This window comes from Sycon ciliatum, chromosome 1 (assembly GCF_964019385.1).
Source record: "Sycon ciliatum chromosome 1, ocSycCili1.1, whole genome shotgun sequence".
NCBI lineage: Eukaryota > Metazoa > Porifera > Calcarea > Leucosolenida > Sycettidae > Sycon > Sycon ciliatum.
In genome coordinates, this window is record NC_088643.1 from 42,397,063 (window position 1) to 42,424,114 (window position 27,052).

The 27,052-nt window shown below is 42.0% G+C and overlaps 2 protein-coding genes across 2 annotated transcripts in view; one reads left to right on the forward strand and one right to left on the reverse strand.

Moving 5' to 3' along the window:
• The window catches only part of LOC135826841 (uncharacterized), a 30,626-nt gene that overhangs the window by 2,217 nt on the left and 1,357 nt on the right, over positions 1 to 27,052 (forward strand). The window contains exons 3-5 of the mRNA XM_065339447.1: positions 19,840 to 20,024; positions 23,220 to 23,408; positions 25,805 to 25,982. Coding sequence (XP_065195519.1) covers positions 19,840 to 20,024; positions 23,220 to 23,408; positions 25,805 to 25,982 — 552 coding nt within the window. The remainder of the gene's footprint in view (positions 1 to 19,839; positions 20,025 to 23,219; positions 23,409 to 25,804; positions 25,983 to 27,052) is intronic.
• On the reverse strand, positions 5,583 to 6,620 carry LOC135807210 (uncharacterized protein DDB_G0271670-like; the record flags this gene model as incomplete). The annotated part of the gene is made up of 1 exon (XM_065321223.1): positions 5,583 to 6,620. A coding segment is annotated over one exon (1,038 nt), but the record flags the coding sequence as incomplete, so codon positions are not given.

The following is a 27,052-nucleotide window of genomic DNA, read 5'->3' on the forward strand; positions in this document are numbered from 1 at the left end:
GCGCAGGCTCATTTTAGCAAACGTGTCTAGCGAGTGAAAGGCGGGCAAAACAGGGGCAATTTAGCCTGCCAAATAACACTGTTAGTTAATGGATTCTTGCTCATAAATAGTCCTCACGCTAGTCGTTTCAGCACGTACTCTGTTTTGCATTCGCCCTTACTATCCTGTCCGCTTCTACTTGTGCCGGACACGGTGGGTGGTGGTGATCGCCCAACTGTTGTAATGACGCAGCTTCTCCATCGTCGATGATGGTATCCGATGTTATCAACCATGACATTCAGCAACAAGACATCGCCATGATATCTCATTGTGGGCTTTCCGTTTATCCATTCGGTACTGATAGCCATTACAATTCACTCCTTGGCCTCCTCTCGTCGTCCTGCACGCGAACGCGATGACCCCATCCATGGACGGTACACTTTTGACTCGCTTCGAAGGTTAAACGGTGGAGAAAAAAGGCTGCGTTTGAAGTGAGCCGAATCTGAATCCGAATCTGAATCAGATGTGCTGTAGTAGGTATCGCGCTTAAATGGTTGCGCTGAAGTGAGATTGCGCTGAGGTGAGATTCGACAGGTAAAGGTGGCGCTGGCATGAGGGCGCTGAAATGTACAGCAGCGGAAATGAGTGGCGCTGAAATGGGTGACAATCACAAAAACACTTTCGGCGCATCAACACTATTTCAAGGTCTAGTTGGAACGTATCTCGTACTGTACAGATAGGTATGACTTGTTCATGCACAGCGTGACTAGATACGGCCGGAGAGGAGTAGAGTGATCTAGTGAGGTCCTGTACAGTCATGTAGATTCGGGGAGGCTTCATGGGTGGGTTTTGTGGGCATATCACCATGGTCACAGTCAACACGAATAATTGATGGCGGGTCACAAACAAATGTCAGCTTTCTTAGAAACGCTATCACCCTTCGGCGATTTCTTACTTGAGCCAAGTTAAGGGAGACACATGTAATTAATGATGTAGTCTTTGTTGGGTTCACACCCCAGTGAGTGCCAGTGTATCGCAACTATCTTACACATGTACTTACAAACCAACACGCAACGACTAGCTACGTGTACGTGAATGGACTTGACATCGTGCTGTGACGACCGACGACCGACATACATGTACTTACTACTACTACTACTACTATTACTACTACTACTACTACTACTACTACTACTACTACTACTACTACTACTACTACTACTACTACTACTACTACTACTACTACTACTACTACTACTACTACTACTACTACTACTACTACTACTACTACTACTACTACTACTACTACTACTACTACTACTACTACTACTACTACTACTACTACTACTACTACTACTACTACTACTACTACTACTACTACTACTACTACTACTACTACTACTACTACTACTACTACTACTACTACTACTACTACTACTACTACTACTACTACTACTACTACTACTACTACTACTACTACTACTACTACTACTACTACTACTACTACTACTACTACTACTACTACTACTACTACTACTACTACTACTACTACTACTACTACTACTACTACTACTACTACTACTACTACTACTACTACTACTACTACTACTACTACTACTACTACTACTACTACTACTACTACTACTACTACTACTACTACTACTACTACTACTACTACTACTACTACTACTACTACTACTACTACTACTACTACTACTACTACTACTACTACTACTACTACTACTACTACTACTACTACTACTACTACTACTACTACTACTACTACTACTACTACTACTACTACTACTACTACTACTACTACTACTACTACTACTACTACTACTACTACTACTACTACTACTACTACTACTACTACTACTACTACTACTACTACTACTACTACTACTACTACTACTACTACTACTACTACTACTACTACTACTACTACTACTACTACTACTACTACTACTACTACTACTACTACTACTACTACTACTACTACTACTACTACTACTACTACTACTACTACTACTACTACTACTACTACTACTACTACTACTACTACTACTACTACTACTACTACTACTACTACTACTACTACTACTACTACTACTACTACTACTACTACTACTACTACTACTACTACTACTACTACTACTACTACTACTACTACTACTACTACTACTACTACTACTACTACTACTACTACTACTACTACTACTACTACTACTACTACTACTACTACTACTACTACTACTACTACTACTACTACTACTACTACTACTACTACTACTACTACTACTACTACTACTACTACTACTACTACTACTACTACTACTACTACTACTACTACTACTACTACTACTACTACTACTACTACTACTACTACTACTACTACTACTACTACTACTACTACTACTACTACTACTACTACTACTACTACTACTACTACTACTACTACTACTACTACTACTACTACTACTACTACTACTACTACTACTACTACTACTACTACTACTACTACTACTACTACTACTACTACTACTACTACTACTACTACTACTACTACTACTACTACTACTACTACTACTACTACTACTACTACTACTACTACTACTACTACTACTACTACTACTACTACTACTACTACTACTACTACTACTACTACTACTACTACTACTACTACTACTACTACTACTACTACTACTACTACTACTACTACTACTACTACTACTACTACTACTACTACTACTACTACTACTACTACTACTACTACTACTACTACTACTACTACTACTACTACTACTACTACTACTACTACTACTACTACTACTACTACTACTACTACTACTACTACTACTACTACTACTACTACTACTACTACTACTACTACTACTACTACTACTACTACTACTACTACTACTACTACTACTACTACTACTACTACTACTACTACTACTACTACTACTACTACTACTACTACTACTACTACTACTACTACTACTACTACTACTACTACTACTACTACTACTACTACTACTACTACTACTACTACTACTACTACTACTACTACTACTACTACTACTACTACTACTACTACTACTACTACTACTACTACTACTACTACTACTACTACTACTACTACTACTACTACTACTACTACTACTACTACTACTACTACTACTACTACTACTACTACTACTACTACTACTACTACTACTACTACTACTACTACTACTACTACTACTACTACTACTACTACTACTACTACTACTACTACTACTACTACTACTACTACTACTACTACTACTACTACTACTACTACTACTACTACTACTACTACTACTACTACTACTACTACTACTACTACTACTACTACTACTACTACTACTACTACTACTACTACTACTACTACTACTACTACTACTACTACTACTACTACTACTACTACTACTACTACTACTACTACTACTACTACTACTACTACTACTACTACTACTACTACTACTACTACTACTACTACTACTACTACTACTACTACTACTACTACTACTACTACTACTACTACTACTACTACTACTACTACTACTACTACTACTACTACTACTACTACTACTACTACTACTACTACTACTACTACTACTACTACTACTACTACTACTACTACTACTACTACTACTACTACTACTACTACTACTACTACTACTACTACTACTACTTGACACAATCTTTATTAGGAAACTTGAAATGGAGATGTGAAACACAAATACAGCCATGTAGATGGAGCAGCATTGCAATACAATGTCCAAAAACTCAAGAATTCATTATCATGGGGCAATGTTGGGCAAATGTCTGTCAGGTACTATCACGCTCAGGCTGCCCGCAACCTGCACATCGTCGTGAAATTCATCCTGTTGCGGCGATATGACGATCTTGAACCCCGCAAACAGGTGACTGCCCATCGCATAAGGCAGACTGACAGCTTACAACGGAGCTGACCCATGATAACCGATACGTGTAGGTCGACGTTCTTCTCAGCAATCAGGCATGCCAGTGTCTTCAGTGCCATTGAGCATTCTCTGCCAATCATGCCCGAGGTAGAAAAAACTAGCGGTGTAAACGTACCTCTGTCAACTGCTGTCACCCGCTCTCCGTACTGGCGCTTCTTCATCCGTTCATGCGTTCGGAGCTGGCTGATGACTTCCTGACGCGACAGCAAGCTTGCCTTTGGGTGTGTAACCCGGATGTCGAAAAAGGCATCTTGCTGTCTCGTCCAGAAGCCACAAGCCCGGATGTCCAGGCGGGCACCTGCCGAGCGGTTGGCTGTCCTCCCTTGGAGCCGCTCACCATCATATGGTAGTAGAGGCGGTTCCACCTCCACATCCCGGACCGCCTCACGCATCACGTCAGCCAACAAGTCCCGGATCTCATTGTGGCGTGCCATGGGGTAGCCCCCTGCCGGACACATCATCGCATGGTCTATTGTGTTTGCAGCACCACATACACAAGTCAGGGGGAGTCCGTCAGGCTGCAGGCCGTAGCGGATGCAGAACGCATCTCGGAAATCCGATTTGTTCAGCACCATCTGCATTTGGGACGATGGTTCCGCCGTTACCCAAGATGATACGCCCTTTTCCGCGGCATTCTCCACCAACAGCGCCTGTGTTGCTGTCAAATCCGGGCGCAATTCGCTAACGAGACCCGTGGCTTGGGCAGCTTTCTCTCTGCGAATACGCCCGGCCTCCTGCCGGCTGAGGGCTATTGCCTCGTTCAGCTGGTCTGTTTGAGTAGTTTCGTTGGTGCTTGTTGGATGTTCTGGTGGTCTTATGCAGGCCGCCACAGGAGCCACAATCTGTCTGGATGCAGAAAACTCTTTCCCGGCCTCCACCGAGGGCACAGGGATTGCCATGCCACCAAACCGCGCTACTACTACTACTACTACTACTACTACTACTACTACTACTACTACTACTACTACTACTACTACTACTACTACTACTACTACTACTACTACTACTACTACTACTACTACTACTACTACTACTACTACTACTACTACTACTACTACTACTACTACTACTACTACTACTACTACTACTACTACTACTACTACTACTACTACTACTACTACTACTACTACTACTACTACTACTACTACTACTACTACTACTACTACTACTACTACTACTACTACTACTACTACTACTACTACTACTACTACTACTACTACTACTACTACTACTACTACTACTACTACTACTACTACTACTACTACTACTACTACTACTACTACTACTACTACTACTACTACTACTACTACTACTACTACTACTACTACTACTACTACTACTACTACTACTACTACTACTACTACTACTACTACTACTACTACTACTACTACTACTACTACTACTACTACTACTACTACTACTACTACTACTACTACTACTACTACTACTACTACTACTACTACTACTACTACTACTACTACTACTACTACTACTACTACTACTACTACTACTACTACTACTACTACTACTACTACTACTACTACTACTACTACTACTACTACTACTACTACTACTACTACTACTACTACTACTACTACTACTACTACTACTACTACTACTACTACTACTACTACTACTACTACTACTACTACTACTACTACTACTACTACTACTACTACTACTACTACTACTACTACTACTACTACTACTACTACTACTACTACTACTACTACTACTACTACTACTACTACTACTACTACTACTACTACTACTACTACTACTACTACTACTACTACTACTACTACTACTACTACTACTACTACTACTACTACTACTACTACTACTACTACTACTACTACTACTACTACTACTACTACTACTACTACTACTACTACTACTACTACTACTACTACTACTACTACTACTACTACTACTACTACTACTACTACTACTACTACTACTACTACTACTACTACTACTACTACTACTACTACTACTACTACTACTACTACTACTACTACTACTACTACTACTACTACTACTACTACTACTACTACTACTACTACTACTACTACTACTACTACTACTACTACTACTACTACTACTACTACTACTACTACTACTACTACTACTACTACTACTACTACTACTACTACTACTACTACTACTACTACTACTACTACTACTACTACTACTACTACTACTACTACTACTACTACTACTACTACTACTACTACTACTACTACTACTACTACTACTACTACTACTACTACTACTACTACTACTACTACTACTACTACTACTACTACTACTACTACTACTACTACTACTACTACTACTACTACTACTACTACTACTACTACTACTACTACTACTACTACTACTACTACTACTACTACTACTACTACTACTACTACTACTACTACTACTACTACTACTACTACTACTACTACTACTACTACTACTACTACTACTACTACTACTACTACTACTACTACTACTACTACTACTACTACTACTACTACTACTACTACTACTACTACTACTACTACTACTACTACTACTACTACTACTACTACTACTACTACTACTACTACTACTACTACTACTACTACTACTACTACTACTACTACTACTACTACTACTACTACTACTACTACTACTACTACTACTACTACTACTACTACTACTACTACTACTACTACTACTACTACTACTACTACTACTACTACTACTACTACTACTACTACTACTACTACTACTACTACTACTACTACTACTACTACTACTACTACTACTACTACTACTACTACTACTACTACTACTACTACTACTACTACTACTACTACTACTACTACTACTACTACTACTACTACTACTACTACTACTACTACTACTACTACTACTACTACTACTACTACTACTACTACTACTACTACTACTACTACTACTACTACTACTACTACTACTACTACTACTACTACTACTACTACTACTACTACTACTACTACTACTACTACTACTACTACTACTACTACTACTACTACTACTACTACTACTACTACTACTACTACTACTACTACTACTACTACTACTACTACTACTACTACTACTACTACTACTACTACTACTACTACTACTACTACTACTACTACTACTACTACTACTACTACTACTACTACTACTACTACTACTACTACTACTACTACTACTACTACTACTACTACTACTACTACTACTACTACTACTACTACTACTACTACTACTACTACTACTACTACTACTACTACTACTACTACTACTACTACTACTACTACTACTACTACTACTACTACTACTACTACTACTACTACTACTACTACTACTACTACTACTACTACTACTACTACTACTACTACTACTACTACTACTACTACTACTACTACTACTACTACTACTACTACTACTACTACTACTACTACTACTACTACTACTACTACTACTACTACTACTACTACTACTACTACTACTACTACTACTACTACTACTACTACTACTACTACTACTACTACTACTACTACTACTACTACTACTACTACTACTACTACTACTACTACTACTACTACTACTACTACTACTACTACTACTACTACTACTACTACTACTACTACTACTACTACTACTACTACTACTACTACTACTACTACTACTACTACTACTACTACTACTACTACTACTACTACTACTACTACTACTACTACTACTACTACTACTACTACTACTACTACTACTACTACTACTACTACTACTACTACTACTACTACTACTACTACTACTACTACTACTACTACTACTACTACTACTACTACTACTACTACTACTACTACTACTACTACTACTACTACTACTACTACTACTACTGCCTTTTTCTTCCATCATCTTTCCGATCACATTATCATGGATTTTCAATAAAGTTCTTTGACTACTACTACTACTACTACTACTACTACTACTACTACTACTACTACTACTACTACTACTACTACTACTACTACTACTACTACTACTACTACTACTACTACTACTACTACTACTACTACTACTACTACTACTACTACTACTACTACTACTACTACTACTACTACTACTACTACTACTACTACTACTACTACTACTACTACTACTACTACTACTACTACTACTACTACTACTACTACTACTACTACTACTACTACTACTACTACTACTACTACTACTACTACTACTACTACTACTACTACTACTACTACTACTACTACTACTACTACTACTACTACTACTACTACTACTACTACTACTACTACTACTACTACTACTACTACTACTACTACTACTACTACTACTACTACTACTACTACTACTACTACTACTACTACTACTACTACTACTACTACTACTACTACTACTACTACTACTACTACTACTACTACTACTACTACTACTACTACTACTACTACTACTACTACTACTACTACTACTACTACTACTACTACTACTACTACTACTACTACTACTACTACTACTACTACTACTACTACTACTACTACTACTACTACTACTACTACTACTACTACTACTACTACTACTACTACTACTACTACTACTACTACTACTACTACTACTACTACTACTACTACTACTACTACTACTACTACTACTACTACTACTACTACTACTACTACTACTACTACTACTACTACTACTACTACTACTACTACTACTACTACTACTACTACTACTACTACTACTACTACTACTACTACTACTACTACTACTACTACTACTACTACTACTACTACTACTACTACTACTACTACTACTACTACTACTACTACTACTACTACTACTACTACTACTACTACTACTACTACTACTACTACTACTACTACTACTACTACTACTACTACTACTACTACTACTACTACTACTACTACTACTACTACTACTACTACTACTACTACTACTACTACTACTACTACTACTACTACTACTACTACTACTACTACTACTACTACTACTACTACTACTACTACTACTACTACTACTACTACTACTACTACTACTACTACTACTACTACTACTACTACTACTACTACTACTACTACTACTACTACTACTACTACTACTACTACTACTACTACTACTACTACTACTACTACTACTACTACTACTACTACTACTACTACTACTACTACTACTACTACTACTACTACTACTACTACTACTACTACTACTACTACTACTACTACTACTACTACTACTACTACTACTACTACTACTACTACTACTACTACTACTACTACTACTACTACTACTACTACTACTACTACTACTACTACTACTACTACTACTACTACTACTACTACTACTACTACTACTACTACTACTACTACTACTACTACTACTACTACTACTACTACTACTACTACTACTACTACTACTACTACTACTACTACTACTACTACTACTACTACTACTACTACTACTACTACTACTACTACTACTACTACTACTACTACTACTACTACTACTACTACTACTACTACTACTACTACTACTACTACTACTACTACTACTACTACTACTACTACTACTACTACTACTACTACTACTACTACTACTACTACTACTACTACTACTACTACTACTAATACTATACTACGTCATGTATTACAATTGCATGGTACAATAACCTTTTTTGTTTTATTTTTTATTTTTAATGGCTTTCTCTTCTTCCTCGGATGGTTTACAATTTGTATCACAATTATTTGTGGGTTCAGCAATAAAGGATGTGACTACTACTACTAATACTACTACTTAGTACTACTACTACTACTACTACTACTACTACTACTACTACTACTACTACTACTACTACTACTACTACTACTACTACTACTACTACTACTACTACTTGAAATGGAGATGTGAAACACAAATACAGCCATGTAGATGGAGCAGCAATGCAATACAATGTCCAAAAACTCAGGATTCATTATCATGGGGCAATGTTGGGCAAATGTCTGTCAGGTACTATCACGCTCAGGCTGCCCGCAACCTGCACATCGTCGTGAAATTCATCCTGTTGCGGCGGTATGACGATCTTGAACCACGCAAACAGGTGACTGCCCATCGCATAAGGCAGACTGACAGCTTACAACGGAGCTGACCCATGATAACCGATACGTGTAGGTCGACGTTCTTCTCAGCAATCAGGCATGCCAGTGTCTTCAGTGCCATCGAACATTCTCTGCCAATCATGCCCGAGGTAGAAAAGACTAGCGGTGTAAACGTACCTCTGTCAACTGCTGTCACCCGCTCTCCGTACTGGCGCTTCTTCATCCGTTCATGCGTTCGGAGCTGGCTGATGACTTCCTGACGCGACAGCAAGCTTGCCTTTGGGTGTGTAACCCGGATGTCGAAAAAGGCATCTTGCTGTCTCGTCCAGAAGCCACAAGCCCGGATGTCCAGGCGGGCACCTGCCGAGCGGTTGGCTGTCCTCCCTTGGAGCCGCTCACCATCATATGGTAGTAGAGGCGGTTCTACCTCCACATCCCGGACCGCCTCACGCATCACGTCAGCCAACAAGTCCCGGATCTCATTGTGGCGTGCCATGGGGTAGCCCCCTGCCGGACACATCATCGCATGGTCTATTGTGTTTGCAGCACCACATACACAAGTCAGGGGGAGTCCGTCAGGCTGCAGGCCGTAGCGGATGCAGAACGCATCTCGGAAATCCGATTTGTTCAGCTACTACTACTACTACTACTACTACTACTACTACTACTACTACTACTACTACTACTACTACTACTACTACTACTACTACTACTACTACTACTACTACTACTACTACTACTACTACTACTACTACTACTACTACTACTACTACTACTACTACTACTACTACTACTACTACTACTACTACTACTACTACTACTACTACTACTACTACTACTACTACTACTACTACTACTACTACTACTACTACTACTACTACTACTACTACTACTACTACTACTACTACTACTACTACTACTACTACTACTACTACTACTACTACTACTACTACTACTACTACTACTACTACTACTACTACTACTACTACTACTACTACTACTACTACTACTACTACTACTACTACTACTACTACTACTACTACTACTACTACTACTACTACTACTACTACTACTACTACTACTACTACTACTACTACTACTACTACTACTACTACTACTACTACTACTACTACTACTACTACTACTACTACTACTACTACTACTACTACTACTACTACTACTACTACTACTACTACTACTACTACTACTACTACTACTACTACTACTACTACTACTACTACTACTACTACTACTACTACTACTACTACTACTACTACTACTACTACTACTACTACTACTACTACTACTACTACTACTACTACTACTACTACTACTACTACTACTACTACTACTACTACTACTACTACTACTACTACTACTACTACTACTACTACTACTACTACTACTACTACTACTACTACTACTACTACTACTACTACTACTACTACTACTACTACTACTACTACTACTACTACTACTACTACTACTACTACTACTACTACTACTACTACTACTACTACTACTACTACTACTACTACTACTACTACTACTACTACTACTACTACTACTACTACTACTACTACTACTACTACTACTACTACTACTACTACTACTACTACTACTACTACTACTACTACTACTACTACTACTACTACTACTACTACTACTACTACTACTACTACTACTACTACTACTACTACTACTACTACTACTTGGAAGCGTGTTTTTATTGACCACATAAAAGAACACCGGAAACATAATGCTGGATTTGAAAGAAGAAGAGAAAAAGGAAGATTAAAAGAAACCTGACCAAGAGAACTCAAGCATTGCACCCAGGAGGCAAAAATGAACTCAATCCCTAGCATAGGCTCAATGAGGTCGTGTAATTGCACAAATTTCAACGGATCCAAGTAAAACTCCAACCAACAAGTGGAACGAATCCAAATATTACAAAGCAACAGCGAAAATAGAATAACAACACAGTGAACAAAAAAAAGAAAAGAATACTATTCGATAGACAAGTCCAGTTACTGCACACGTGACATGTGCGCCAGTGCACGGCACTCGGTTACGAAACCATGACGGCCTGTACCGGAGACACCACGGGCATACGACGATCTTGACCCCCGAAAACACGTAATCTGCCACCGGATTAGGGAGGTACTTATCCTCGATCGCAAGTGACCAAGGACAAGGGCGTACTGAAGATCCCGATTCCTATCTGCTATACGGGCTGCCAAAGTCTTCAGGAATCTGCTGCACTCCGGCGCACTCTGACCATTCGTTGCGAAAACCAGAGGGGTAAATGACCCACGATCCACCTGGTTAATCCGGTCAGCATACTGTCGCTTCTTCTGGCGCTCATGCTGGGACAACTGACCCGCCACTTCCAGTCCAGACAGCAAAGACGGCCTTGGGTGAGTCACCCGCACATCAAAAAAGGCGTTTTGCTGCCTGGTCCAGAAGCCACGAGCCCGTATGTCCACACGAGCGCCATCAGCTGAGCTGCCAGAGACTGCCTCGCCCTGGAGTGGCATCAGCGGTGGCTCGATCGCCACATCACACACGACGCTGCCGAGGGCGTCCGCAAGGAGATCCCTCAACTCGTTGTGGCGCTGCGTTGGGTAGCCTCCACTGGGGCAAGTGAGTGCGTGATGGCTTGACATCTCCCCTCCACACACACAGGACAATGCAACCCCATCCAGCGATAAATCATACCGCAGACAGAGTGCATCCCTGAAGTCAGATTTATTAAATACTGACCCAGGTATGTGCATGGAAGGGGGAGTACCAAGCCAAGTGGATACACCACCCTCACCTGCCACATCCACAAGGAGGCGCTGCTGATCCGACAGATCAGGCTTGATCCCAGTCAAGATGTCCAGCTGCTGAGACCGGCGTCGGCCACGAGCCTGAACTGCCAATGCCTTGCTGGTTGAAATTACGTCGGCGACTCGACGCTCGCCCAGACCGACCACCACACACGTCACCATAGGGTCTATCGCATCGCAACAGAGCAGACGCTCAGCCTCGGCACGCACACTCCCGATTCGCATAGCGAGACCGCCGTTTCGTAGGGGCAGAGATAGTAGCTGACGAAGCGCACCGTCAGGCCTGAACGTGTGGCCAGTCAGCGCCGGCAGCAGATCGTCATTGATGGCCCGGTCCAGAGGTGAGTACACGGCTGGGTCGGCAGGGACCACACGCTGTAAGAAGGTCCACCGGGATTGCAGAGACGCAACAAAAAGGCGATAAGCCGCCTGCGGTTGCGTCACAGCCAAGCCAGCAAGGCGCTTCACCAATCGACACATGCCCGCAACCCGATCCAATACAAAGTCATTCTGAAACTGTTGGCTGCCAATGGCTCCACCCAGATACCGCACACCATCAGTCTGGATTCTGACGCCCGTGCCAGCGAAAGCCTCCTGTGCCTCAGCCAGAAGATGCGGTCGGACAAGCAGCACAGTTTTCTTGGCATTCGGGTAGTACCCGTACTGAGGGCCGGCCTCCTCAATGGCAGACCAATACCGACGCAGTGGTTGTATCTTGTCGGCAGCCGCATCATCATCTGCGTACCAGATTTGAGCTGTTGACTCCGATGCTGAACCAAGCTGTGCAGCAAGAGGAACGGTGGCCAATGCGTAAAACGCCATTGCCAGAGGGTCCCCCTGGCAAGTTCCCTCGCGCGAATACAATACCTCTCCGCCATCGAGGTAGAGTGGTATGTCGGCCTGGTATGTATTTACAAACACTCGACCAGCTGCAGGGCAAACCTTTGGTATGTTGTTGATTGCGGCTGCACGGTTCAACGCATTAAACGCATTTGAAGCGTCAACGAGGAGAATGGCAGTGTCCTCATCACGCTCGTACAAGCCAGTGAGGGCTTGGACAGCAACCTCACAGGCGGAGGGGACGCCGACACACAGCTGCCGTGGGACAGTGACGGCCGCAACGTCACGCTCGATCACGGCCATGATCACCTTCCCGACCACTCTCCGGAAAACCTCACCGATCGCTATCGGTCTTACGCCAGGTTGCTTGTCAAGCGGTATTAGTCGACCGGCGAGGAAAGCTCGGAGATGAGATGGGTCAATCTCCTCCACGCACAAACACCTGGCCATGTGGGCAAGGGATGTGCAGAGTGCCTTCGACGCCGCACCGTACATGGAAGCCATCCGCCGCCAAGCCTCCGAATCCAGTGCCGAAGGGCCAGCAGCGCCCTTCATCGCCATGATGGTAGCTCGTACCTTTGTTGATGTTATGGCCTCATAAAGCACGTTATCCGGTGGAGGCGGACCGTCAGGCAGCAGAACGCTTGGCTCAGGGGGAACAGGATCCGGATGCTTTGCCCTCAACGTCTCAAGTACAGTTTGTCCATCCACAATAGATGAAAGAGACAAGACACCACCACCACCACCCTCCTCTACGTAGTGGGCAGCCGTGCCAAGTCGATCACCATAGACTAGCTTAGCGAACTGGACGTCATCTAATCCACCACCCGCAGAGCCACCAGAATGAGGCATCGGCAAATGCGCCTGGATGCACCGAGACTCCCGCAGCAGGGCCGATAAATTGCCAGCTGACCACAAAGAAAGCCTCTTTCGTAGAAACTTCCTGTGGTCAGCGGCGGCTGAGGTGTTGAACGGCCTCTGCAGCAGAAGGTGGCACGCAACGACTACGGCAGACCACGCAAACGCCCGAGCCCCTGATCCATCTGTGAAAAGGCCAATCAATCTGGAAAGTTCCTTCACAAAGTCCTCACCTTCAGCGCCGAAGGGGACGATAAATAAATTCCTTTTCCAAGACACAGCCTCACTGTAGGCCGAATCCAGCAACTGTGCAGCCTCTCCACTCCGCAGAGCCCAGAACCCACCTCCAGGGACAGCATCGGAGCCACCGCCATCACCCGAGGGCGGGTCAACATAAGCAGGATCGGCCGCAGCCGAGGCAATATGGGTTGGTTGCTGGACCGTGGTACCACTATTTCCAGAACCACGGACCGGAGGGAGGTCAACACGTAACTCTCGTGACTCCCCAGCACAATCAGCAGAAGCACCTGCGGAAAGTGGGTCAGCAGCGTCAATTGAAGCCGCCTCCGAGCACGAGAGATCAGGCAGATCCACCCGCAGTGGCTGTATGGATGAAGCAGCAGCAACAGATTGAGAAGGCTGCACAGAATTTGCGGCTCCAGGGTGCAATGCTGCACGGGAACGTACCGTGGCCGACGACTGGGGTCTGCAGACCGAATTATTCCGCCCTCCGCGAGGCACCCACCCCGGTACTGATTCGGGTGGTGCATCAGGCAGCGAACGCTCCCCAGCAGCACCGCCAGTGACAATCGTAACGCTCAGATTAGTGTTACCGAAATTGGTGCATCTTTGGTCCCTGCCGGGGTAGCAGTCGACACAGCATCGTCCCGCTGCGTTGCAGGAGCAAGAGCGGCACGTGCCCGACGCTCTACTGCAGGAACAGCACAAGCGCTTGCTGTTACTTCCCCTGCGCGACTGAGACGACATAGCAGGCTAACACGCGGGCCAGACGTGCGACCAGACGTGCGACCCTGAAGGACGCCGTGCTGGGCTGGGCTCATAGAAAGACAGCTGCGGACTTCAGTTACTGTGCATACACGAGCACGGCCAGATGAAGGCGCGAAGAGACTCGAGGTGTGAAGAGCAGCCTGCACGTCAGTCGTCACAGACCACGCGGGAAAGCACCCAGCCGCGAAGCGCAGCACAGCAAGCCAGCTGATCCAAGGCCAAAGGCGAAGGCACGGAAAGCGAGCCGAAACTACAACGCAATGGCCGGTTCGCCAGGTAAAAGGAAACCAGCTGGAGGGAGGAATAGTGGACTGGGCAACTCCACAGCGGTGAAAAGTACTGGAGCCGACTCCTGAAGCCTAGAAGAAAGTAATGAAATAAGTTAATAATCGGTTGACTGGGATAGTGGATACAGCAATTAGAAAAACTGCGGAGGAGCAAAATCTCCATCCGCACTCCAGTGTAAAGAAACTACTACTACTACTACTACTACTACTACTACTACTACTACTACTACTACTACTACTACTACTACTACTACTACTACTACTACTACTACTACTACTACTACTACTACTACTACTACTACTACTACTACTACTACTACTACTACTACTACTACTACTACTACTACTACTACTACTACTACTACTACTACTACTACTACTACTACTACTACTACTACTACTACTACTACTACTACTACTACTACTACTACTACTACTACTACTACTACTACTACTACTACTACTACTACTACTACTACTACTACTACTACTACTACTACTACTACTACTACTACTACTACTACTACTACTACTACTACTACTACTACTACTACTACTACTACTACTACTACTACTACTACTACTACTACTACTACTACTACTACTACTACTACTACTACTACTACTACTACTACTACTACTACTACTACTACTACTACTACTACTACTACTACTACTACTACTACTACTACTACTACTACTACTACTACTACTACTACTACTACTACTACTACTACTACTACTACTACTACTACTACTACTACTACTACTACTACTACTACTACTACTACTACTACTACTACTACTACTACTACTACTACTACTACTACTACTACTACTACTACTACTACTACTACTACTACTACTACTACTACTACTACTACTACTACTACTACTACTACTACTACTACTACTACTACTACTACTACTACTACTACTACTACTACTACTACTACTACTACTACTACTACTACTACTACTACTACTACTACTACTACTACTACTACTACTACTACTACTACTACTACTACTACTACTACTACTACTACTACTACTACTACTACTACTACTACTACTACTACTACTACTACTACTACTACTACTACTACTACTACTACTACTACTACTACTACTACTACTACTACTACTACTACTACTACTACTACTACTACTACTACTACTACTACTACTACTACTACTACTACTACTACTACTACTACTACTACTACTACTACTACTACTACTACTACTACTACTACTACTACTACTACTACTACTACTACTACTACTACTACTACTACTACTACTACTACTACTACTACTACTACTACTACTACTACTACTACTACTACTACTACTACTACTACTACTACTACTACTACTACTACTACTACTACTACTACTACTACTACTACTACTACTACTACTACTACTACTACTACTACTACTACTACTACTACTACTACTACTACTACTACTACTACTACTACTACTACTACTACTACTACTACTACTACTACTACTACTACTACTACTACTACTACTACTACTACTACTACTACTACTACTACTACTACTACTACTACTACTACTACTACTACTACTACTACTACTACTACTACTACTACTACTACTACTACTACTACTACTACTACTACTACTACTACTACTACTACTACTACTACTACTACTACTACTACTACTACTACTACTACTACTACTACTACTACTACTACTACTACTACTACTACTACTACTACTACTACTACTACTACTACTACTACTACTACTACTACTACTACTCGAGTTTGGATTTTTTCTTCAATCATCTTTCCGATCACATTATCATGGATTTTCAATAAAGTTCTTTGACTACTACTACTACTACTACTACTACTACTACTACTACTACTACTACTACTACTACTACTACTACTACTACTACTACTACTACTACTACTACTACTACTACTACTACTACTACTACTACTACTACTACTACTACTACTACTACTACTACTACTACTACTACTACTACTACTACTACTACTACTACTACTACTACTACTACTACTACTACTACTACTACTACTACTACTACTACTACTACTACTACTACTACTACTACTACTACTACTACTACTACTACTACTACTACTACTACTACTACTACTACTACTACTACTACTACTACTACTACTACTACTACTACTACTACTACTACTACTACTACTACTACTACTACTACTACTACTACTACTACTACTACTACTACTACTACTACTACTACTACTACTACTACTACTACTACTACTACTACTACTACTACTACTACTACTACTACTACTACTACTACTACTACTACTACTACTACTACTACTACTACTACTACTACTACTACTACTACTACTACTACTACTACTACTACTACTACTACTACTACTACTACTACTACTACTACTACTACTACTACTACTACTACTACTACTACTACTACTACTACTACTACTACTACTACTACTACTACTACTACTACTACTACTACTACTACTACTACTACTACTACTACTACTACTACTACTACTACTACTACTACTACTACTACTACTACTACTACTACTACTACTACTACTACTACTACTACTACTACTACTACTACTACTACTACTACTACTACTACTACTACTACTACTACTACTACTACTACTACTACTACTACTACTACTACTACTACTACTACTACTACTACTACTACTACTACTACTACTACTACTACTACTACTACTACTACTACTACTACTACTACTACTACTACTACTACTACTACTACTACTACTACTACTACTACTACTACTACTACTACTACTACTACTACTACTACTACTACTACTACTACTACTACTACTACTACTACTACTACTACTACTACTACTACTACTACTACTACTACTACTACTACTACTACTACTACTACTACTACTGGCATGCGCGCTGGGAAAGATGAGTTTTACAGTTCGCGTGAGACTCGATCAGACCGCATTTCCTCATCCGTAACTAAGCGTAAGAACACCTCAACACTCAGGAAAAGCGGTGGGTGGCGAGTAGATCAGATCCACTTTGACTGACAACACTGTTTTAGAATCTCTCTGCTTCCAAGCAGGATCCTCTACAGCCAAGCCTAAACTAGTAGAATGGTCAAAGATCAGTACTGGGGAACAGAGGGGCTGCTGAGAAGCAGGTTGATAGAGGATGGGGCATGTGTGAAGGGGAGAAGAGGGGCGGAATTGGCAGACTGGGGAATGTGGAATTGACGCAAAACAAAATGAAACCGATGTATTCCATCATTGGTTATAATCAGAAGACAGAACTTATAATTTATAGAAAATAAAAGGACCAAGGAACTACAAGTTACGCTATAATGTCCACTAACACCACCAGTTTCTTGACAATCAGCTCATGCTATAACATTGCACGACACTGACCGACGATACTGACGTTCTACAACTAACTTCCAATCAGCTCTAGCACGTCTTTGGTGAGCACTCCAACAGCCTTCCAACTTGAAAAGTTCTTAGTTATAGGAATATCATAGGAGGGGACAACATAGTAATAACATGTCGTCGGCTATAGGCACCCGGTACCCATGGCTAGTTCATGTGAAAGTCTTTATCTATTGACAAAGTGTTGGAGGTGTAGTACGGGTCTGGCTTTTCCAGCAGTTTCGTCTTCAAGACTACTGGATATTGTGGATAATGAAGTCCTTCTGTACTTTCCTCTCCCCATTGTCATCGGCACGTGAGTGCGGTGTTGTTTCGACTGTTTCGATTCCTTCACCGTACACATCAAAAGTTGTTGGTTGGTTTATGTTTTTTTTATCTCATGCGTGCAGAAAGCGGATCATATGGAGCAAGTGAAGCCGCTCCCTCCATAACAATAGGCCGTGCCAAGGTGTCCAGTGACACACCACGTGTGGTATCACCAGCCAAGTTACCGGGGACCACTATACGAAGTGATCAGCCTCCTGAGACACAACTAAGCCCGCCGCGGACTTCAAACCCACTGGCCAAATTACTGGTAATAATAATCGTACTGGTCTCGTCATCGTCCAGTAACAATCAACATTCTTTGTTCCGTTGAGACTGTAGCTTTTGCTCGTTTTCGTTGCGCTTGCCTTCCCCTCTTTGGTCTTTTCATAGCCTTGAACCTTCCAAGTTGGAAGGCTGTTGGTCAGCGCTACGGAGATGTGTTGAAGCTAGGTGTCAGGACGTCGAATGTCTCAGTACTCTGTCAGTTTTGTGCCTAGTTATTGCACTTTCTGACAGTATAATAGTATCCAGTTACAGTGATGGAGAGTTACTCTTAACTCGTATCCATATGTCCTTTTCTTTTCTACATTTATTTATGGCTCAACATCCGAGTTTCAAATAATAATAATAATAATAATAATAATACAAAAATGTATTATCTACGCATGCATCTACGCAAGAGTCTCCACGAGCAAATTAGGACATGTGTCAATGTATTGAACGTTTTCGTTCCCTTCTTGTCAAAATACTACAGGAATGATGGAAATAAGCTAAAAGACTACAACTATATGGAAAAGAAGTAATTAGTTCAGAGATACATCACTCCAAATATGTGTAGAAATGACACGAAAAAAATAGATGTGAAGAGTCAAGAAAACAGCATGCAAATCCAATAAGTGACAAAAACGTAGTGACACGAAAAAGAGAGAAATATCAAGGGATCTATTTCACACCTTCACGACGAACAGTGCCAAACAACTGCAAAGACAACACATTCTCCTTCTGAACACAAAGCTCAGGGTCTAACTTACGTATGTACAAAGCTTCCAACACAGCAAGATGTAACAAAGACCTACCACGCGACAAAACAGAGAATAAATCATCGGAATACCACTCACGACAACTAGCACTGCCGGACAGGTGGCACCTGATTGCCGAGGTACCGTTTCCCTGATCCGACGACTTGGCCGTTGTCACCTCCGATCCTGCCGCTTGCGAATCTCTCCCATTACGCCCTGCGTCCCTGCAATTCCGATTGCCTCGGTCGACATCAGTGTGCTGCTCCACGTCCAGTCTGTCCTGCTTCCGTGGTCTACCTCGTTTCCTCACATTAACCGTTGTTGTCACTTCCAGTATTGGTTCTTTTGATTCCTCATCAATTCGTCTCTTCAATTGGCTTCTGGTGACTCGTCCGGGGCTCGATTGTTCAGATGTCAGTTTCGGTGGTTTCCGTATCGGTCTCTTCTTCTTGTTGACTGTTGTTGGGGTTGGCTCCAGCCCTGCGCGCGGCGAAAAGGAGGAGGGGTCGGCAAGCATATCCACAGCGGACTTGGACAAGTCCACCTCAGACACAGACTGCACTGGACACTTCGGCGGACGACCACGTCGAGGCCGAGAACCACGTGCAGCTACAGGGACAAGATTCAACGGTACATGTTGACGAATCCGTGCGCCCAGGTGCTGAAAGGTCCTACCTACGTACCGATTTTCACAATTTCGGCACTGAAAGAAATAGATTAAATTAATTTTGCTTAGGGTAGGTAGAACGTCCTTCTTCACGCTGAACGCACGGGTCGTCCAAAAGATGACATACAATTTGACACACGGATAAGAGGAACAAACAATATTCCGCACCTCCTTCTCCACGCGCGAAGAACCGGCACCAACCCATGGCAAACGTAGTACCACAGGGCATCTCTCCGGTCCAAAAGTGATCGTCTTTTCCATGGTCGGTTTCTGGTTGATGAGTTTCATTAAAAGTGTCTTTTGATAGCCATTCTTTGTCATTATCGTTAAGAGTCGTTCTAGTTCAAGCAAATGAGGGGAACATATCCTATGTGCACGGTAGACAAGGGCCTTGACGAGGTGTGTTTTGGACTTAGTTGGAGTAAAACTTGACCCTGGGATATACAAGCCTGTGAAAGTGGGCTTTCTTTAATGGTCGTGTCCATGTTACGAGAAATACTCACACCCAGGAAAGAAAGGGTACCATTATTTTCACCATCTGATGTGAACTTTAATGCTGGATGTAAGGAGTTGAGAGTTTCCATAAACCTATCACAGGTTTCCTTGTCGTCGTCGTGACAATAAACATCGTCAACAAAACGACAGTACATTGATGGCCAAAGTGTAGGGTCGATAGACGACTCGCAGAAGCCAACGAATATGTTCACCAAGACTGGTCCCAAAGGCGATCACATGGCGACTCCATCAGTCTGTTTGTACATTATATTGTCGAATGAAAACTCCACACCAGACGTGACCATCAACATAAGTTTCACGAACTCCGTTTCATTCAAATTTGGGGGAGTGATAGACCTGTTATGGTATAACGCCATGGCGCAAATGTCTATTGTTTCTCGTAAAGGAACGTTGGTAAACAAGCTCACCACGTCATACGAGCACATGTAACCACTTGATTCAAATTTCGAATCTCTAAGTTTTTCCACAAACTCAAACGTGTCTTTAATGCAATGCGTGTTGTACAAGGCAAGAACCGGTTGCAACAAATTGCATAACCATTTCGAAACCTTGTTTTGACAAGAAGGAACGAAAACTTTCAATACATTGACACATGTCCTAATTGGCTGGTGGTGACTCTGGGGAGATGCATGCGTAGATAATACATTTTTGTAATATTTTCTGCCTCCGTCCTAGTTTCAAATAATAATAATAATAATAATTAATGCAATAAATAGAGTAAGCTGCACACTCGGTACAAACACCATTAGCAAAACTTGTTTCCATGTATAAAATCTTGTTCCTTAAACGTTTTCGTGGCCATCTCATCAGAAAAATTACTGGCAAATCAAAACTAAATCAAAACTCAATATACGCACAATGCTTACTCTATTTATTGTGTTAATTACATTTTTATCTCCAAGTAAGCTTTTTTATGATAATAATAATAATAATAATAATAATTTGAGGATTACGCAAAGGCTTACGCCTATTGGAGGATCTCCTATTGTGGATGTACGATGAGCATTGTGGTTGGTATGAAGTATCAGTCCAGAAGACATTGCTTCTTTATACTGTACACAGCCTGCTGCCAGGAGATAGTGCAGAGATTCAAGACACTATAATGAAGCTACATCATACATGAGCTCAACGTTAGAGATGTTCATGCGTACGATCAAGAGTTTATGGACTCTTGGTACGATTAAGTGTTAATTAATGATTGACATTTCCCCCAAATACGGATTCCTTCTTTATCTCTTTCTGTTCTTCTTTTTCTTTGCAGCACCATGTCGTTCTAATTATTAATGTATACACGTCCAAGTTTGGTGACGATGGGAGAGCCCTCGGCGTAATTGCCGTGGGATATGGAAGGGACCCAGACGTATCAAGGAAAACAGTTGCCGGAGTCGATGTGGAGCTACAAAGCATCCTGTCGCATGCCATTGCCATAAATATACGAGAATTCACTGGGGTAAGACACCGTACTACCACTGTGCTATAGGACATGCTTACTAACGTACAAATCAGGGAGTATTGTACTACTCCCTGGTACAAATGTAAACTGAGAGACGATGAATGTACATGTACCATTGATGATTCTCCATGACGACCACACCTGAGTATTTGCAGTCCGTGTTTTTCTCTCTTTCGTGGAGGTTTGTTTTATTCTTGGCTTTTGGCCGTTACTTTATCGCCATCATAATATGTGGCATCATTGCCCATTTTGTCTGCGATACAAAATAAAAACTCAACAACAATAACAACAACAACAACAACAACAACAACAACAACAACAACAACAACAACAACAACAACAACAACAACAACAACAACAACAACAACAACAACAACAACAACAACAACAACAACAACAACAACAACAACAACAACAACAACAACAACAACAGCAACAGCAACAACAACAACAACAACAACAACAACAACAACAACAACAACAACAACAACAACAACAACAACAACAACAACAACAACAACAACAACAACAACAACAACAACAACAACAACAACAACAACAACAACAACAACAACAACAACAACAACAACAACAACAACAACAACAACAACAACAACAACAACAACAACAACAACAACAACAACAACAACAACAACAACAACAACAACAACAACAACAACAACAACAACAACAACAACAACAACAACAACAACAACAACAACAACAACAACAACAACAACAACAACAACAACAACAACAACAACAACAACAACAACAACAACAACAACAACAACAACAACAACAACAACAACAACAACAACAACAACAACAACAACAACAACAACAACAACAACAACAACAACAACAACAACAACAACAACAACAACAACAACAACAACAACAACAACAACAACAACAACAACAACAACAACAACAACAACAACAACAACAACAACAACAACAACAACAACAACAACAACAACAACAACAACAACAACAACAACAACAACAACAACAACAACAACAGCAACAACAACAACACAGTACCCGTGCTGTTTTTCCGCCCAGTTCTGCCTGTTCTGTGGACTAACTTTAAACACAAGGCAGTGCAAATCTGGGACAACACACGGAAAGTTGGGTGTGGTCCTCGAAAGAGTGCTCAATGCACCGGGGTGCAGAGCTTCATACAAAAGTGTGATCTAAACTTCGAACGTTTCACATGAAGTACATAATTATACCGGTCATGCATGTTGGGTAGGCCCGAAGGTCCAATAAACATGATCCCTCTTTCTTCAATATTTGGAGGCTCCACTACAGCCAATATTTGAATAATTAATTGTATCTTTCAACTATCACCTTCACCACCACCACCACCACCACGCCGTGCTATACCCATCTGCCTTCGGATTCCCCTCTTTGCACCAGTTCACCACAGCTCCCTCCTCCATCACGCAAAGCTTCCCACCCTGAGCTCACGACTCCTTGTTAAACAAGTACTACTAGCATGGGACATCCACTACCAAACCTCCCCACCACACCTGCAACAACCACATCTTGCTGCACCACAACGTCAACACCAACCATACGCCCTTCGACAGACAAGGTCAAGGACCTTCTCCATCGGACACGCACACACAAACAGGCACCGAGATTCCCCCATCAACAGTACCCTCACCCTCTGCAACTCACTCCCTATCGACATCACAACCCAACATCGTAGAAATTATTTCCGAAACAATGCATCCAGTCTTCTTTTGAGCAGTACCTGTTCCTGCTCCACGCACCCCCTGGTTTCTGATATCTCGAACGTGAAATCAACTACCTCGATCACCCCTGCTAACGTTTTTTCCCCCGCTTGTTTGTCATGATCCATTGCTTCTTGCCTCCCGGGTAATTTCCATCTGGCTATTTCTGGCTAGTATCAGTTCTATCACACTTATCAATCGTCCTTATTGGCGTCACGCCATCGTGGAATAAAAGAATATAGACTTGTATTATAATTATGTTCACCCTTCAGGCTTCGTCAGAGAGTAGTAGTAATAGTATTTATTTTATTAACATCGGATACCTCAACAGTGATATACACAACTCTTTTAAGAGCCTCCTAAAAGAGGGCCGATAACGGGTACAACAACAAACATGATTTCCCGGCACACCAGAACTGCATACAGTCACGTGTATGTTTAGCGATTTAGAAATCATCAGAAGTTCTGCAGTACACTTGATGTTAATATGATACATGCATTGTAATGCCTCTTTGTAGGCCACACTAGATTGCCATCTTCTAAAACATTACTTCCAGAAATCCATTCTCGACATGAATCATTTTAGAACAAAAACGGCGAGGTAACTAAATCTATTCTGTCTATTCTTTCTTTCCCCGTTTTTATTAGGAACTTCTAGTCCGCTTATATGCGGAGGACATCTTGTATACGATCAGAAGACCTAAGGACGTGTCATCCGTATCAGATTGGGATGAGGTTATATCCGATCTGGATATGAAGCCAATCACATTTCCCGTCAAGGAAGATTGTGTTGTGCAACACTCGGCAGTGATCTATTCGAAAGACAGTGAGTATTGTTCGTATGTTGGGGTTGGAACGTCTGGTCAGCGGACTTCCTGAACATTACCCCTGACTTTCTTGTTAGGTCTGCATTTCGACACTGAGGATATTGTGGGCGAAGTGGTGGCCCGGCGATGCGAACGCCTTAGCTTGATGTGTTCCTCAACACGTCAGGTGATGCGAACGCCTTAGCTTGATGTGTTCCTCAACATGTCAGGTGATGCGAACGCCTTAGCTTGATGTGTTCCTCAACATGTCAGGTGATGCGAACGCCTTAGCTTGATGTGTTCCTCAACATGTCAGGTGATGCGAACGCCTTAGCTTGATGTGTTCCTCAACACGTCAGGTGATGCGAACGCCTTAGCTTGATGTGTTCCTCAACATGTCAGGTGATGCGAACGCCTTAGCTTGATGTGTTCCTCAACATGTCAGGTGATGCGAACGCCTTAGCTTGATGTGTTCCTCAACATGTCAGGTGATGCGGCCGCGAATCCGGCTAACTTTACTTTACTTTTTTGCACCTTACAACTGCGCATGGCAATTTGGCCCAAGGCGTTACTCCTTGCTCCACTGGACCAGGAGCTGTTTGTTTCAACTGCGAACCGCGATCAATTATAAACTCGTGACCTGGCATGAGGGGTACAGTGTCATGTACTTGGATATGGAAAATCGGTTCAGCACTTGTGCCATTTGAGTGGATTCATTTTTCTCTGCTGGCTCACCGACCACTGGGCACTGGGCGATAACAGCTGAACGTGTACATGTATGTACACTTACTGTATACGTCATAAACGCTGTGGACCAACGTGGACTGCCGGATACACTGATTTACTGTTTCTATAATGCATTGCATGAGAATATTAAAAATGTGTACCCCAGATATCTAGTTCTTCCTTGCTGTACAGCAAGTGAATACAGAGCCACTGTAACATGAAAATCCATCTTTGTACTGAACTGCAAAAGCATTACTATGCGCTGGTATTGGTATTGGTATTGGATAGTGAGCCTGTTCTGGCCCAAGCATCAGCACACTGAAACTCTACCAGCACACGGTCTGTTGAGACATGACCATGAATA